The following is an 18,481-nucleotide window of genomic DNA, read 5'->3' as shown; positions in this document are numbered from 1 at the left end:
TACTGAGTTACAGCACACTCCATTCCTGGCTTGCATCTTCACTTAAAAAAAAAAAAAAAAAAAAAAAAAAAATATATATATATATATATATATATATATATATATATATATATATATATGTTGTAAAGGGAGAGAGTTGATTCGAAGAGACTGAGAGATAAGTGGGATCAGAATGTATGATGTGAAACACACACACACACACACACACACACACACACAAATCAATAAAGGTTAAAAGCAAAAAGTATTTGTCACTGAGCTTGCAAGATGATTCAGCAAGTAAAAAGTGCTTGCCACCGAGCCTACCTACCTAAATTCAATCCCTAGAACTCATGGGGTGGAAGGAGAGAACTGACTCCTGCAAGTAGTCCACACACACACACACACACACACACACACACGCACGCACGCACGCGCGCGCGCGCACACACAGGGAAGCACGCCCCCCCCACACACACAGTATAATATTTTTAAAATTAAAATGTTTGCAGTTACTCATTCCAAATTTTCTCACAGGCTCCACTGTTTTGAAGAAGCCCAAACTGATTGAAAGCAAACTGTTTTAGAGTACTCAGCTTTTAAAACCCTGTCAGCGCCACCTTCAGACTAACTCCGCCCAGACACGCCCATCTATGGGTCCCGCCCCTCCCGAGTCTGAGACATTTGCCTTCAACTTTACGTTATGCGCATGCTCGTGAGAACGCTTTGCTTCCTGAAGTCCCCAACAACTCTTAGCAAAGGGACTGTAGGGCCCATGTCGCGACCCTGTGGACTCCCAGAGCCTGTCAGGTAAAGCCCTCCAGCTCCAGATACTGGAGCCCGACCTAGTCGGACCGCGATCACTGCGCAGGCCTGAGTCTGACGCCCTATCTGACCATTCCGCAGTTCAGGCTCCTCCGGGCTTGCCTCCTGAAAGGCCATCTGGGGACTTTGCTCTGGTGACAGAGTCGGGGTTTCACTTAACAAAATTCACAAACAGGCAGGCATGTCCTCATGCCCCTGGGTCACAGCGCTTCCCTTTTGCCAAACTATATCACTCTTTAGTAACCTGTGTACCCACAGCAGAACCTCAGAACCCGACAATGGCCAGATAACCCAGCATCAGCCAGTCGCGGTTCAAGTTCCTGGGTTGCTACTAACACTCCTGATCTTGGTTCTTGCTCAAGACACTGCTCCCAGCCTAGGCTTACATGACCTTGTTGTTTATCTGCAGGTCTGTCCTGAGAATTAAAAACGGTGGGGCGAGCCCTGGTTAGAGCTGTTGCTCCTATTTTAATGGTGATAGTCTCGAGACAGTTTCTAGACTTTTGTTTCTCCTGCTGCCTCTTGGCAGCATAGGGACTCCTTAAAAACCTCCTTGGGCCGAGTTCTTCCCACTTGGCTAGTTGTCTTTTCTGAGCAGAGGCTTGCAAACTAACTATGTGCCCACTTTCGGTGACCCTTTCCAGGACATTTGATTGGTTTTTCAGCCAGCACCCTGGCACACAGAAAGGCCAAGCAAGGCGGTGAGAATGAGCAAATGCCTCCAACCAATGACTTATTAAGGATAAGCAAGCTAGTCATTAGCAGTACAGCTGAGTGTCCCTCCCCCCCCACCCTACCTCGTGTGGGGATTGGCCACTTTATCTTAATGACTACCCTCAAATAAGTCACAGATAAGAACTTTAATGACATCCAGGAGATGATGGCATATTTTTTTTTAAATGTGTATCCCAAGATGATCTCAAAGTCCTGGCAATCCTCCTCCGTCAACCTCCCATGAACTGGGATTAAGTTGTGAGCTACCACACCTAATTCCATCCATTTTGAGTTGAAATGAGCTCTGACTGGCCTAAACATCTGCTTTTGCACAGTCATGTTACACACTAATGAAAACCGATGTCCACTTTCTGTGGCCACCATGATAAAGTCATGTATGACTTAAGGAAAGTCAGTTTATCCTCTCTTAGGTCTGAAGGCCAATCCATAATCAAGGAGTCAACAGGAACACAGCCCTGGAAGCCTCTGGGGGGGCACTTGCTCTTCCAGCTTCTGGTCATCCGTGACTTGTAGCAACAGCACTCTGGTCCCCATGCCCTTTTCTGTTGCCTCTTCACTTCCTTCAGAGACACCCGTCATTGGATTGGGAGTTTTCCTGAAATCCAGGGTGATCTTATCTCACCAGCCTTAATTACATCTGCAAAGATCTCATTTCTGAGTAAAGTCCTGTTCCCCAGATTCTAAGTTGACATGAACAAGTACAATATCAAACACCCTGTGTGGGCCAGCAGCATAATATAATATGCTTGTCTGAGGGACCCAGGAAGAGCTAAGTGAGCACACTGCCATCTGTGGTGATGAGTCTAAATTTTTGCATAACTGTCAGTAATAGTTCTCAAAGCACAGTCCCTTGAGCTGCCATAGAGGCAGCTCCTGGTCCTCTTGCCCTTCTCAAATGCAGGTATTACATACATCCCTAACCTGGCTTACCCTTGAATTTTAAATTTAATTTGCCTTTCTAAGCGAACTGTAGACTTGGTGTTTCTGCTTCATTCATTCTTGCCAACAACATGCCGTTTAAGTACTGTGATTTCTGCCAGGCTATTGGAAGACTATAATGAGACTTAGAAATTAAATCCAAGATACACGCCCCCACTCCCACCACCCATCCCACCACACACACAAATAGCTCAGCAGGGCTAGGAGCTTTCTGCTACAGCTCTGCTTACTGGAGATCTTGCCCTGTTTTAGGAACAATCTGATAGATGATGCCAAGGCTCGCTTGAGAAGGTTTGATGTTGGGACCAGATATTCCCATTTGTCTCCTAATAAATACTCTGTCCTCCTGCCATTGCTGGCCAAAGGAGGAAAGCTGTACTTGCTGCTCACTGTCCGCTCAGACAAGGTAGGTGTCAAGAGGCTCTTGTGACATCTTGGGGCATTTAGAAACACACTTCTGTCACTTTGTCCTCATTTCAAGGGGTAGTGGATGCTATAGGATTTTGTTTGATGATTTTGAGATACATGTTTGCTCTCTAGCCAAATGGGCCTTGAACTCATGACTATCTGCCTGTCTCTGCCTCCTAAATGCTAACTTAAATTTTGGTATTTGATTTTTATGTGTGTGTGTGTGTGTGTGTGTGTGTGTTTTGATTATATGAGAAGCAATAAAGCCCATATATGACTAAAGTCTCTGGCCAACGGGACTCTGATTTTTTGTTGCAGACACCCTGGTTATGCCTGATGATTATAAAAGTTATTTTAATTTTTAAAGATTTATTTTCTCTGTGTATGGGTGTTTTGCCTGAATGAATGTATGTGTACCATGTTTGCTCAGTACCCATATGGGTCAGAAGAAGACACTGAATACCCTAAAACTAGAGTTCTAGGTGGTTGTGACCCACCATGTGAGTTCTGGGAACTGAACCTGTGTCCTTTGCAAGAACAAGTGCTCTTAACCTCTGAGACATCTCTCCAGCTCCTTGAGGTCATAATAATAATAATAATAATAATGTAGCCGGGCAGTGGTGGTACATGCCTTTAGTCCTAGCATTTGAGTTTGAGGCAAGCCTGGTCTACAGAGCAAATTCTAGAATAGATTCCAATGCTACACAAACAAAAAGGGTAAAGCTCACTCTGATTGCAAGCCCTACCTGCTTGTGAATGAGGAGTGCAGAGTGTTCCTCAACCAGCCTTGCAGCTGCTCCTGAGCCTTCTGCCAAGCTGGAGCTCTAATGTGGATTCATTCATAGCTCCTCCTTTACATTCTCTGTAGAGACAGGATCTCACCAAATTGCCTAGATTGGACTTTAATTTACTCTTGTAACTCCAGCAGCCTTTGAACTTGCCATCCACCTGCCTCAGCATCTGAAGCAGCTTGTACCACCGGGCCTGGTTCTGAAAGGTTCTTTTTATGTTTTCCTTCTCTTTTTTAAAAAACTATTTTTAAAAATGGGATTGAGCCAGGGTAGAAATAGAAGACAGGAGAGAGAGAGAGAGAGAGAGAGAGAGAGAGAGAGAGAGAGAGAGAGAGAGAGAGAGAGAATGAACATAAAAGAGGGAGCCATTATTGGTTTAAGAGAAAACTGAACCTAAAAAAAGGTCTAGAGACCTACAAGACTGCCTCCAACTAACAATTTGAGCAACCGTGGAAAGGCTACCATAAATACCCTTCCCAGATAGTGAGATCAACATCCATAACTAAACACTGAGTCGAACTAGAATCCAGATGTAGAGGGAGAGGACAAGACTAGGTTGCAGAAACACATAGAGACAGCTGACCCGAACAAGGAGGAGCTAACTGGCCCCAGACTGATAGCTGGGAATCCAGCATGGGACTGACTCAGACCCCCTGAACATGGGTCTCAGCTAGAAGGCCTGAGCAGTCTAAGGGACCTCAGACAGTGGAACCAGGATGTATCCCTGGTGCACAAAAGGACCTTGTGGACACATCCTCCATGGAGGGATACTGCCTTAACCTAGAGACAGGAGAGAAGCCCTAGTCCCTACTTCAAATGACCTGACAGATCTACATGACCCAACCTGGATGGCACTGCCCTACATGTGGAATTGGGGTGGGGGAATGGGAGGGGAGGGTGGTCAGGGTGCATGTGAGGGGGAAGAGAGGGTAAGAGGGAGGGAAGGGGAAGGAGTGAGGGAGGGAGGGAAAGGGAACTGGGATCGACATGTAAAATAAAAAAAATTGTTAAAAATGTATTATGGGGGAGGGGAATGCATGGCATGTATGCAAGTGTGGAGATCAGAGGACAATTTTGTGGTGTCTGCTCTCTCCTTTAACCTTTAAGAGGCTTCCATGGATCAGACTTAAGCCATCATGGTTGCATCACAGGTACCTTATGAGAAGAGCCATCTCACTGGCCCTGGAGCCAAGTTTGTAATGTCTTATAATCCTGGTTTCCAGTGTCTAGGAACTGAAAGCTGCCCTGAGAGCAGTGTGCAAAAGAGCAATACTCTCCCACTAGTGTCCGTGTCCCCTGACATTGACTGTTTCTTGTTGTTTTCTCTCTTTGCTCAGCCCAGCATAGGTAAGGTCTCCTTTCACAGACCTAGTAGGGGAGTCCCTTGTTATAGGTCTCAGAAGAAGAGAATTTTTGGTGTTAGTCCAACTGTTTCTGGGTCCCAGGCAGGAGATGGGAAGGGAGAAAAGGGTCTTGCATCACCAGGAAGGGATGTGAGACTTCAGAAGTGTGCAGGAAGTGATGGGGGGTGCACATCAATTGAGGTATGTACCCTCATATGGGTAGAAGTATGTTTTTCCATGGTGCTGTGGCAACTTGAGGTAGTCAACTTCACTGGAAAAGTAAGTGAGAGAGAGAGGGGGGGGATACAACCTACTCAGTCCATATTATGTTACTCATCTATGTTTTGAGTGCTGGCCATTTAGTGTTAGGTAACTAGTTGATGTGCACTTCTCTGGGGAAGATGGTTTCCCCTATTCTCAGTATTCCTTAGTTGTCTGCAGTTCTTTGTGTAGGGTTGAGGTCACATGGGCTTCCCCCCTCCTCTTTGGCATGTCTATTGGTGTCGTTCTTGTTCAGCTCATGTTTAGACTGTCATGTTGGTTAGAGTTTAGGAGTGTCTCCTAATACTGTCAGAAGCTACATTGTTTTTTGACACAGTCTCTTATTGGCCTGGAGCACACCAAAAAGGCTAGAATAACATATATGAATGTAATAACAATTGATGCCAGAAAAAGGGTCATGGATTTGAAAGAGAACAAGGAGGGATATATTTGAGGTGTTTGGAGAGAGGGAAGGGAAGGAAGAAATAGTGTGATTCTATTATAATCCCAAAAATAAAAAATAAAAAAACAAAACAAAACAGAAGAACCCAGTGTGGATGGCCCCTAAGTAATGGTTCCTAACATTGACCTTTGGTTTCCACATGCACATGTAGTCATGTGAACCCACACAAACACACACACATACACACATGTACATCATACAGACAGCTTACACTATTTACAGAGAGAAAAGATTGTGAATTCTCATACTTAAGTAGAATCCTTTCTGGTCCCAAAAGTCTAAGAACAATTTTTGTTTTTGTTTTAAATGTACCTGCTTACTTCAAAACAGAACATTATCTAACACTAGAGTTCTCAGAAATCCAAAAGGTCCTTGTTCCCTATTAATTGGAGTCGAGGTAGAAGGCCACTTGAATTGAATTGGCATGCTCTGGGGTCTCTTTGAAGGGCTTTCAAAACATATTTTAAATCAAGTCAGTATTTCTATTAAGCCCATTGAGTCCTTGTGGGTGCCCCCATCACCAGCTACCATAGAGTTGAATGTGAACAATCACATTTTAGAGGTGATATAACAGAAGGCATATTTTTAAGTCTTTTATAAGACAGGCTGTGGTAGACAGAAAATGGTCTAGCCTACTTCTCCCTACTCTTTCATCTGTCACTGAAGAGAAGATGTATGAGGCCATAACTGCCAAGCCAGATCCTGTGGAACTATTTATTTATAACAGGGAGGAACTACAAATGTTTTATGTTTTCAAAAGACTTACCTAGGGCTAGGAATATAGCACAATTGAAGAACACTGCCCTAGTATGCACAATGCCCTGGCACAACCCTTAGCACCACAAAATAAAATAAATGAACGAATGAAAACAAAAAGCTTACTAAAGCAAAGTCTTTGTCTATAGCAGCTAAATCAAGTTAGTAACAATCTTAGTCCTCTCAAACTACTGTAACACAATACCTTATACTGGATGTCTAATGAACATCAAACATTTCTCATGGCTGTGGAGGCTGTGAAGTTCAGTATCTAGGTATCTACAGATCAATCAATTGGTCCTGTCTCCTCTTTCTTACTCATAGATGATGGTTTTCTCTGTGTGCTCACAGGGTGAGCAGAGTAGTCAGTAGGCTCTAACCTTGTTGATAAGGGCCATGCTCCATTATAATTTTCCAAGAGCCTCACCTCCAAATGGCATTACCTTGTGACTGAAGATTTCAACAGTACCAACCAGGAAATAGATATTCTGACCAGAACAGGCTCCTAGCTTTCCTTCCACAGCTGTTAGCCCATGTGCTCAAAATGCCAACAGGACATGTTGGTTGAACTCTTGAATATCAAGAACCAACCTTAGGGGTTCTCATTATACCCTCCTGCCTGGGAGCAAGACACAACTGTGCACACTGCAGCCTCAGCTCATGCACTCGCCCTGTGGTTCTAGCAAGTGCACACTGCTGTGATCTTTGTACACAGTTGGCGAGAAACCGGCCTAAGAGTCCTGCTGAGTCAGGCTCCCGCAGTAGATGCGAGGGGAGGACACTGGTCATGGGTAGGTGAGGGTGTAAGGTGAACTGGGGTCAGCTGGCTGAGAGTTGGGCACTGCAGAAAAGACAATAGTGAGGGCTGCATCCTTCAGAGATGAGAAAGGAGGAAATTACTGGGATGTCACACAGGGTGACACATTGTCCTAAAAATCAGAAGGGACTGGAGTGAGAGATGTGGGTGGAGAAATAAGGAAAGAGAGGGCCCCATTCTTCATGTGAATGAGCAAAACTAAACGGAGATGCTGAGATGCATGGAACCAGTGGTGATGGCTGCTTAACAATACTATGTTTTAGCAAATTCTTATTTATTTAAACATATGGGAGTGCGAGTGTGGGCATTATGCATCACAACCTCTGTAGAGGAGGTAGAGGACAGTTTTTGAGTCTCTTCTCTCCTACCTTTTTATTGAGACAGGGTCCCTTTCCCTTATCTCCTCATTCTCCAGCTATAAGATCCAATTATTGCTCTTTGAGCTTCTGCCAGGTTGTCTCAAATTCTGCAGAATGTTTGCTAACTAGTAGAGGAAACTTCAAGCTTCTCGACTGCTCTGTCTCTGCCTCCCATCTAGCTGTAAAAATTCTGCCATTACAGATACAGGCCATCGAATACAGCTTTGTATGTGGATTCTAGGGATCAAATTCAGATTGTCAGACTTGCATCACAAACACTTCTACTGGCTGAGTCACCCCCGTTGCCCTAGAGACTTTTAATAAATAGATGGTGTGCTGGTTAAGAGCAAGGCCTCTAGAATTAAACTCCAATGTATAGCTCACTGTGTGAACTTTGTCAGGTAACTTACCCTTTGTGAAAATAGAATAATAGTAATCTAATGTAGTTTGTGTGTCCATTAATATAGAGATCATTTGTGACCTATACAAACAAATGGAGTATAGTTATTAGGTATGGTTATACATCATTATGGGTTTGTTAAATGTTCCTGAATGGTTTAAATTGGTTAATCTTATATTCTATTAATTTTACTTCATTAAGAATACTTTAAGGTATAATAGGTTGTAGGGTTAGGAATGTAGAACAGTTGGTAGAGTGCTTGCCTAGCATGTACCAAGTCCTGGGTCTTATCCCCAGCACTGCCTAAAACAGGTTATGGTGGTCTAACCCTACACTGGAGAGAAGGAAGCAGGAAGATCAACAGTTCAAGGTCATCCTTGACTATATAGCAATTTGAGGCCAGGCTGGGCTATATGAGACTCTATCCCAGTCTTTTCCCACAAAACATAATAGCTTATAGAAAAATTCCTGTGAAACATATGCCCTGAATCTGATAAGCACTCATAAAGAACTTAGCAAAATCATCTATAAGTAATACTATCTTTATAGTATCCTTTCTTTTAACTTTTACAAACCCCCATTCGCATCTATGAGTTTATGGGTTTTTTTTTAGAGGCATACAGAGAAAAATCAGAATGAGGGAAATTCTCAAAGTTACTGATGTGAGGTATTTGTGTCGTGTCCGTGTGTGTGTCCCTGTCTGTGTGTGTCCGTGTGTGTATGTGTGTGTGTGTGTGTGTTTAAATGAAAATTGAAAGAAATGAAAAATAAAACAAATCATACCATTTGTCAGAAAATAAATGCAACTGAACTTAATCATATATTGTTTTCTTTTACTTGTAGTTCTTACATGAAATCATGTGTGTGTATATATATGATATACAAGGAAAAGGAAAACTGCTTAGGGAGACTAAGAGGAGTAATGGGTGGGATGAGAAAAGGAATCAGGGAGTATAGGGGAATTATTTTCTACATATAATATAGACAATAAATATTTGAATGAATAAAACCATCTAAAATGTATCCATTATTTGAAATTAGCAATATTTTTATTTTTTATTAATTTATTTTTTATTTAAAAACAATCTTGTTTCATTTTACATAACAATCCCAGTTCCCCCTCCTTCCACTCCTCCCAGTCTCCCTACTGTTCCCCCATGCACACCTTAGAGAGGGTAAGGCCTCCCATAGGGAATCAACAAAGTCTGGCACATCAGGTTGAGACAGAACAAAGGCCTTCTCCCCATATCTAGGCTGAGCAAGGTATCCTTTCATAGGGAATGGGCTCCAAAAAGCCCGTTCATGCACCAGGGATAGATCCTGGTCCCACAGCCAGTGGCCGCACAAACTACCAAAGCCACACAGCTGTCACCCACACTTAGAGGGCCCAGTTCAGTCCTATACAGTTTCCCCAGCATCAGTCCAGAGTCACAGAGCTCCCACTTTCTTGAGTCAGCTGTCTCTGTGAGTTTCTTCATCATGATCTTGACTCCTTTGATCATATTATCGGTCCGCCCTCTCTTGATATTAGCAATATTTTTATGAACATGTGAGTTTGCCAGACAAAATGAGTCTGATTCCTTAGATATGTTTTCTAGGAAGTATTATTTTTCTTCAAGTATGCACATTACTTATAAATTATTATTTCCATCAGGGATACTTTTATGTTCTATATGTACTAAGAGTACTGTGTTAAAAACAATATCTAATGGATATGTGGTTAAATATTAAGAGTAGCACATGTATTACATGAATAAGTAACAAAGTTAATTTAATGTTAATATTGAGTAAAATATTTTCATTGGTTTATGAATTAGGAAAAGATTATATAAAATATCTATTTCAGATGGGTAACAATACAGAGAATTTTCCAAACAAACATCTCCCAACCTTTGCAATAAAGTTATTAGTGTATGGTATAGTTGTGTGTGGGGGGTATATGTGAAGTGTGTATGCGCATGTGCATGCATGTGCGTGTGTGCGTGCTTGAGTTCATGTATATGAATCCTGGCATTCATGTGAGGGTCAGAATATAATTTTCAAGCACCATTTCTCATCCTCCACCATATGGGTTTGGGATTCAAACTCAGGTTGTGCCCTTATCTGCTGACCCCATCTCAGGAGCCCTGGTTGTGTTTTGTTGTTGGTTTTTTGTTTGTTTTTTGTCGTTGTTTTGTTTTTAGGATTCAAGGAAAAATGTACCTTGTACAATGTAGATGTTGAGTTAATATTTGTTGACTAAATAGTTTTCAAATTGAAATCTTACTTTGTAACTCTGTTCTTTCAAACCCCCAGCTGAGAAGGGCACCTGGAGAAGTCTGCTTCCCTGGAGGAAAGAGAGACCCGGCGGACATGGATGACACGGCTACTGCTCTCCGTGAAGCCCAGGAGGAAGTGGGGCTGTATCCCCACCAAGTGGAGGTGGTCTCTCACCTGGTGCCATATCTGCTTGAAGTAAGGACAGTCATGGGACCGCCTGAGCTCCTAGGGAGCTCTACATTGGTTCAAACATAATTCCCAAGAACATTATGCACTGAGACAGGATAACTGGGTCCTTGTGTAGACTTGGCCCTCCATGAGCTCTGTGGCCCTAAATATAAGCCCCTCTCACTCCATCCACAAAGAAAGAGGGAGCTACCTCAATGATTTTCAAACTGGGTGCCATGGGACACCAAGTGTACTCAGGATTTCTCACTAATGTTCAGCTCCTGAGAGCTTTTCTCCAGCATACATTTATTTTGACAATTCAGTTGAAAAGTAATATACTATTGTGCAATATACTAGGTGGTATCTATCGGGGTTTAATAAGGATCAGGATAAAAAATTAGGCCGAACAGATGTTTATTCAGGGAGAAATAACTCACAACATAGACAGGTGAACACCAACAGGTTCTTGCTTCCAAGAATTCCTCTGGATGTCTTCCTGTCCCCCAGACGGCTGGCAAGAGAGCTCTCTCCCGGGCCTCCTCGGACCTAGTTCCCCAGGTCACTTCCGCCCTTGGCTCCACCCCCCAATGGCTGCGGTCAGTGCCACAGAAGGAGACAAAGTGAATATCCCATTACAGGTATCACTTTGGAGGGACCCAATATTTTCTATTTAATGTCACTTGGTTTAGTGTACACCTTGGGATACAGAGCTCTCTTGTCAAAAAAAGAGGGAGCTTTTAATCCTTGGCCTCATCTTAACACCACACTGCATCTGATTGTCAGCTCATTGTAGTCCTTGGGTCTGTGATTATTTCTCACACTTCATGTTATTACAACTCTGGCAGTTCAGTTCAGGTACCTCCTGGTTAAGGACTTTATAAAAATGCAATTTTTATTTATGTGTATGTGGGTGGTGGTAAATGTGTCTGCAGGATCATTCAGAGGCCAAAAAGAAGGTGTCAAATTCCCTAGAGCAGGAGCCACCTCATATGGAGGCTGAGAACTTGAACTCTGGGCCACTGCAAGGGCAGCATGTGCTCTTGACTACTGAAAAACTCTCCATACCCAGGACTCCTCATGGTTAGACTAGGGTCACAATTTGGGAGAACGAGATCATCTGATAAGATGACTAAAAACTTCCAGTGTTTGCCACTGCATTCTGCCAAGTCAGGACTTCCTTCTCCCATAAACCAAAAAGCATAGGAAAACCTGGAGCTGGGATAGTGGGGTCCCATTGGCTATTGCACTGTAGCAGAGTCATTGTTGTGCAAATGGACTTTAGGAGTCATGTGTTGATTTTTATTGGTATGCCAGCATTATCTCATCAGTATAAATGTACTATAACCTTTAAATTCATGTCCAGAATGATGACAATTAGAAGCCATCTGTTCTCAAGGTGTCTGCCATGGTTGATGCCTGACACAGCTGTGATATGTTGGTCACAACTAGGAAACAGTGTTAGAACATTATTATGAACTAAACCCATGCTTTCTTTACTACTTTTCCTGTTTCTTGACTTCTACACTTGACCCCATCCTACACACCAGATTGTATACAGTTGTCCAATCTCTTAGTCCTCGTGACAGTTTCTCCTACAGTACTCATCATGACTATGGCAATTTCAAGGTTTAACATTCATGCATTTTGTTCAGTGTCCTTGAATTTGAGTTTCACTGATATTTTTCTCATGATTAAGCTGGTGTCATAGTTTGGGTGAGGAAGACCACAGAGTTGGGTGTCCTTTCCACATAACCACAGAACTAGGTATAAATATTTTAATATTCTATGCATTGGGCTTTCAAGTGAAAGTTATATTGAAACAATACTGCCACCAGTGCCTAACAGTTGGAAAGGGGGTTAAACTGTCTTCTAATGGGGTGATTTTCAATTAATTTCTGCAAATCCCCCAACATATTTTAGAAAATTTAGAACTCTATTGGCTGACTGAACTAGTTTGAAGTTTCTCAAACCAGAGTAGCTTCATCTTCACAATCCCTGGGAGCTACTGAATTGTATGTGAGTGGTTGGAATAATGGAGTTCACAGATGCCTCAGGCAGCTTTCTGTTACTCTAACAAACACATGAACCAATCAACTTATAGGGTATAATGGTTAATTTTAAATGTCAAATTGCCACAACTTAGAATCACCGAGTAGAGTGTCTCAACTAAATTATTTGTGAGTGTGTGAGTGTGAGTGTGAGTGAGTGTGTGTGTGTGTGTGTGTGTGTGTGTGTGTGTGTGTGTGTGTGCTTAGGGGTAGGGACATATCTTAGTAGTTAATGGATGCAGGAGAGCTCTGCCCACTGTGGGCAGTAACTTGTCCCCTAAGCAGGTTGTCTTGGGCTGCTTAAGAAAACTACCTAAGCATAAACCAGCCTGTGAGCCAACAAACAGCATCATTTGTGGTTCCTGGCTTTACCTCTTTGGCTGTGAAGTTCATTCCTTGCTCAGAAGTAATGCTGAGCCCCTCCTTTGAGTTCCTGCCTTGACTTCCCTCAATGATGGACTGTGACTTAGAATTATGAAACAAATAACCTTCTCTCCCCCAAAGTGACTTTTGGTTACTATATCATCACAGCAATAGGAATGAAACTAGAACATAGAAGGAAGATTTGATTCAGCTCATAGTTCTGGAGGGTTGAACCCATGATTAGTTGGACCCCATTGTTTTGGGAACTGTAGTAAGGTACCTCATTCCAGCATACCCTGTTGGGGTTCTCTTGAGACCTCTTCATCCCTCCCTCCCACTGTGTGTTTCCAGTGACTGGAGATGTCTAAAGTGGGACATTCTGCACAGAAGCTCAGAAGTGTTGGGCTGTCTTCCTGAAAAGCTGTCCTCCACCAACATCTGGGGCTGAACCTGAAAACCTAGCTTCTTTTCTCTAGCTAGAGTGTCCTCCACAACACCCTGCCTGCTTTCTTCACCAAACTGTTGCAGTCCCTCCTTGGCCCCTCATCAGTATCTCCTGGTAGCACTTTTTTTTGTTTTGTTTTGTTTTGTTTCAAGACAGGGTTTCTCTGTATTGGTGTCGAGCCTGTCCTGTCACTCACTCTGTGGATCAGGCTGGCCTTGAACTCACAGAGATCTGCCTGCCTCTGCCTCCTAAGTGCTGGGATTAAAGGCATGCACCATCAACACCTGGCCTGGTAGCACTTTCTTAAAAACTGCTTGCTCCTCAGTCCTCAACTCACTATATGCTCTGGGAAACCTATAACCTCCAAGAATGAACCCTTATGCAGGACCCAGCAGGGGGGCTCTTGGTGACCTATGACCTCATATGTATTACCCTAAGGCTATTTAAGATCTATATTTTCCTCATCTCCTCTCTAGACAAAGGTTGTTATTCATCATGGATGCAATTAATAGTATGGCCTGTTTTCATTCTGAAACCTTCTTTGGCTGCCTCCCTCCAAGAGAGGTCCCCACAAGCCTGATTAACCTTCTCTAGACTCCCCTTTCACAATGTACCTCCCTCTGGTTTCCCCAGAGTCTTTCTTATGACCCAGGAACTTCAAACTGGACATTATGTCTATGTGCAGTTCCAGCCTCTCTTGCAGGCTTTCTAGTAGAAGTAAAGACACACCATCAGCAGAAACTCTTGAGTTATTTTGCAAGAATGTGTGCTCATAAGTAAAACTACCTCTTCACAAAACAAATAAGTATGTTACATAAATATAGTTTATAAGCAATTATATTACTTACAGTTTTGAATATGTATTTCCCTAAATATAAGTATGCCACAAGTAATGTGTCACTTTCCTGTTGATAAGACATCATACCTCTGTCCTTACCAAGATAAAAAGATATGTGGCATCATTCCAGATGCTAACAGTGGTGGAACATCTCTGTTACATGGGGGGACATGAATTTGTGTCAGGAGCACCCCCTGCCCCATCCCACCTTATACCATATATCATAGCCTTGGTCCTTCCTCTTCTTAAAGGGTTCTGAGTTTAATCTTTGAAACAGTCTATATCTGTACTTTTTAATGAGTAGATTTTGGTTTCTACTTTCAGAATGATGCACTGGTAACTCCAGTAGTGGGTTTTCTAGACCACAACTTCCAGGCCCAGCCTAATGCTGATGAAGTTAAAGATGTGTTCCTCATGCCTTTGGACTATTTCTTGCAACCCCAAGTCTACTACCAGAACCACTTCACACACTCTAACTACCATTTGGTTATACACTGCTTTGAGTATACAGACCCTGAAACTGGTGTGAAGTATGTAATCAAGGGAATGACTTCAAAACTGGCTGTGCTTGTTGCCTTAATTATCTTGGAAAAAAGTCCCTCCTTTGACATTGAGTTTGATCTCAATGACCTAATACCATCTTGTGAAAAGACCTTTCTTCGGAAATTTCCTCCAAGCAAGTTGTGAAGACATCAACACCCTAAAGAACATCCATGAGGTCTGGTGTGAGCAACAATGTCAGCAAGTGGAACCTGACAGGTGTGAATATTTTTCTTGCAAGGTGAATGCAAGGCCTTGCCTGGTTTCCTGTTGCCCTTTCTTCATCTAGAACATTAAATGTCTTTCAAAACCGAAAAAATGCTTTGGCAGGGCAGTATAATTTTACCCATGATACCAATATTTTTAGTTGGCATATAGTAGGCACTTAATAAATGTTTGTTGAGTATATGACTGTGCATTGTTTGTATTATTTCAAAGTATCTGAAATATTTTTAATCCATCATTTCTCTTGACAGAAACTCCTGGCTAACCATTCAAAGTTACCTGATTGGGACTAGGGAGATAACTCCACCAATAGAGTTCCTGTCTTGCAAGCATAAGGGTATGAGTTTGATATCCCCATCATCCACGTAAAATGACTCAGGTGTGGTGGTGTACATTTGTAATCCCAGCACTGGGACACAGGACCAGGCAACTCTGAGGCTTACTGTCCAGGCAGCCTAACCTTGGCAAGCTCCAAGTCAATGAGATTTTTAAAAAAAAATGTGCCTGAGGAATGACACTTAAAATGGTCCTCTGACCTCCACACACATGTTCACCACACATGTGTATACTCATGCATGCGTGCACACACACACACACACCTTTACTTTTCTTGATTCTGTGACAGAGTTTAAACTGGACCAGCCGACTCCCCAGGATCTTTTGCCATTAAATGGGCTCCTGGGATTTAGTTCTGGGCAATGTGATGTAGTAGAAAGATGACATGCTAATCTTGTTCAATTTTAGAGAGAAGGCAGTTCCCTTGGAGCCCCACTTTCTGTCTTCTGTGAGCTGCACCATGGATAGATCTACAAACCAGCAATGACCAGGTAGATACTAGGAGGCCCAGCTCTCTCCATGCACAACATGGACAACTGTACCCCCACCGCATGGAAGGCACCCTGCTATCTACCTGACCTTATTTGGAGACTGTCTCTAGGCCCAGATGCCTGACTTACCTCTAGTATGACCCTATGTGCAGTTCCCTGCAGAAGCTTTCCTCCTACTGCCCATATGGTAATTAGACGTGTGCTAGGATAGTGCCATCTTTCCACAGATGATATCTATGACTTGTGCTAGGAACTTAATGATAGGAGCATGCTATTTAATACAAGTTAGGTGATTCCCCAGCTACCATTCCCAATTCTATAGATTCCCTATACTCTGGAATAACTTTGAACAGATTTACTGGAGCTGTCTCCTGGAGAGCTATCTCCGTTGTGCTACAGGCCATACAAAGCTCTGTCATTGTTTCTGCTCCTTGTTCTCATGGACTTGTGGCCAGTAGGCCATAAGGAAAAGTCTACCATACAGGTAGATGAAGAAATTCCCTAAGGGGATGGCAGAATGCAAAGAATGGTCAGTGCCTAGCTCTCTGAGTGACTCTGTGAAGCAAAGCAACCCTTCAAATTGAGCAGCTGACAGAGGTCAGTGATGGAAGACAGTAATAAAAATTCTGTCATCTTTCTGCATTGTAATTTTGGGCTCTTTCATTGCAGTATTGCTGCAACCCTAAATAATATACTATAATACTTGAATATGACAAGACAAGTATTCGCCCAAGCTCAAGGAATTGCAAGCAAAATTGACACCCCAGCTCTGACTTGATGTGAAAATTCTGTGATGTGCACAGAATGTCACAGGCACAGGAGGGGCCAGGTAGCAGACACACAAAGCAGCTTAAACAGATGAGCAGGAGAAGCCTCTGTGCCTCCAAATAAAACCAGCGGTCTCCCATTATGCTGATGGCAAATAAAACACCAATTTCAAACACAAATCCTAAATCAGAAAGATAAGCATTTAAAACTACATACCTTGAGATCTACCACCTCCTCCAAGGCCATCACCATAGACCATGCTTCAGTGCCAGCAGGGATTTCTTTGTTTAATTAGGATATTAAGTGTCAAGGTCAGAGAGGTTGGTAAGAGAAGCCCTACAGCCACAACTCTAGGATGCTAATCTCACGTCCTATTGAGTAATAGTATTAAACTTTTATAACTACAGCTGAAAATCTGATGCACACACTGAACAACGTCAACCTGCCAGGGAAGCGTCCATTGCTGCTGAGGTTCCCTCCCCCCACAACATTGGCAGAGGAAAATACTCAGTTAATGATCATAAACGTTCAAATGGTGCAAATCTGGATCCAACCAGGAAAGCAGATGTTAGGTGAGCATCCCCATTACCATTCTGTAACTAGTCCTGCATGAGCAGGCCTGAGCCATTTCCGAACAATTACAAAGGCATTTGCAAATGTGTATTTACAATCTGACAGTGGTGTGATGGCTGGGTAGATGCCTGACCTCTCTGGCGCTGTAGAAAAGCCTCCCTTCACACTTGTCTGTTGACGTGAACTTCACCAGCCTTGCCTGCTTTCTGAAAGGAGTTGGAGCAGCTGAAACTCTGCAGCCTGAAGACACCTGAGTTAGAGTGCTGCTTATTTATTGATAGCTGAATTATGGTCCCTGTCTTTTATTAATTACACCTATGTTCAGGGTTCTAATTAAATATCCAATCTAGATCAAATCAAAAGAAGTTGTTGGGGGCTGGAGAAGGAGTTTAGTGGGCAAAGTTCTTGTTGGGCAAGCCCGAGGAGGACCTAAGTTCTATACTGAAAGCCCAATGCTTTTGAAAAAGACAGGAATGGGGGCATTTGTTTGCACTCCCAGGGTTAGGGAGGTGATAGTAGGCAGATCCTCCTGAGGCTCATGGGCAGCCAGCATGAAATGAGAAGATTCCAGGCCAGTGAAGGACCTTATCTCCAAATATAAGGTGGAGAGCTGGAGAGTAGGCTCAGTTGGTAAAGTGTTTGCTGCCCAAGGGTAAGGACCCAAGTTTAGGTCTCCAGAACCCATGTAAATCCTGGATGTGACAGTACAAGTCTATAACCCAGTGCTGCAGGTGGAAACATGTAGATGCCAGGGCCTTACTTGCCAGTCAGGTTGAAATGACGACCTGCAGATTCAAGGAGAGACCACCAAAAATAAAACAGGTGTGACTGAGAAAGACATGCCAAGGTCACTTCCTGGCTGTCTGCATGCCCCAAAAGCACACCATCACACCATGCCTGTATACACACAAAGATGGATAGCAGTAACCTAAGGAATGATGCCCAAGGCTTTCCTCTGGCCTCCACATACATGTACCTATGAACACACACACACACACACACACACACACACAGAGAGAGAGAGAGAGAGAGAGAGAGAGTCTACAGTACGACTAACCAGATTAGTCTCAATTATAAAAGCAGCCATGAGCACACACTGTGAAGACCTCAAAACCAGAAGGACCTGGGTCTCCTTCATTTTTCATCCAGTCGTGATTGCAATAAGAAACATCTGTTAGAATTGATGCAGATACAGAAGAGTAACCTGTTTGCCAAGTTATAGAATGGGCCAATGTGCCGATCATCAGATGAATGGACAAAAAAGATGTGGTATACACATAAAAGAGAGTACTTTTTAGCCATATAGAAAACTGAGATAATGCTGTTTGTGAGGGTGAAATAGGCAATCATA

The 18,481-nt window shown here is 43.0% G+C and overlaps 1 protein-coding gene across 1 annotated transcript; it reads left to right on the top strand.

The window, feature by feature from the left end:
* The first annotated feature begins 708 nt into the window (after positions 1–708).
* Positions 709–15,145, top strand: Nudt7 (nudix hydrolase 7). Its single transcript, XM_051201548.1, has 4 exons — positions 709–789; positions 2,731–2,884; positions 10,372–10,530; positions 14,522–15,145. Exons 1-4 carry the CDS (start codon positions 755–757, stop codon positions 14,882–14,884), a joined length of 711 nt encoding a protein of 236 aa, XP_051057505.1. The 5' UTR covers positions 709–754; the 3' UTR covers positions 14,885–15,145.
* The last annotated feature ends 3,336 nt before the right edge of the window (positions 15,146–18,481 follow it).

This window comes from Phodopus roborovskii, unplaced genomic scaffold (genome assembly GCF_943737965.1).
Source record: "Phodopus roborovskii unplaced genomic scaffold, PHOROB, whole genome shotgun sequence".
Taxonomy (NCBI): domain Eukaryota; kingdom Metazoa; phylum Chordata; class Mammalia; order Rodentia; family Cricetidae; genus Phodopus; species Phodopus roborovskii.
The sequence above is the reverse complement of the archived record's forward strand: the minus strand, read 5'-3'. Positions and strand labels throughout refer to the sequence as shown.

Bases quoted from the DNA above. Each gene is read 5' to 3' on its own strand.
- Nudt7 (XM_051201548.1), top strand. From the start codon at position 755: ATGTCGCGACCCTGTGGACTCCCAGAGCCTGTCAG. The intron at 2,885-10,371 runs GTAGGTGTCAAG...TCAAACCCCCAG, and splicing joins TCACTGTCCGCTCAGACAAG to CTGAGAAGGGCACCTGGAGA. The intron at 10,531-14,521 runs GTAAGGACAGTC...TTCTACTTTCAG, and splicing joins TGGTGCCATATCTGCTTGAA to AATGATGCACTGGTAACTCC.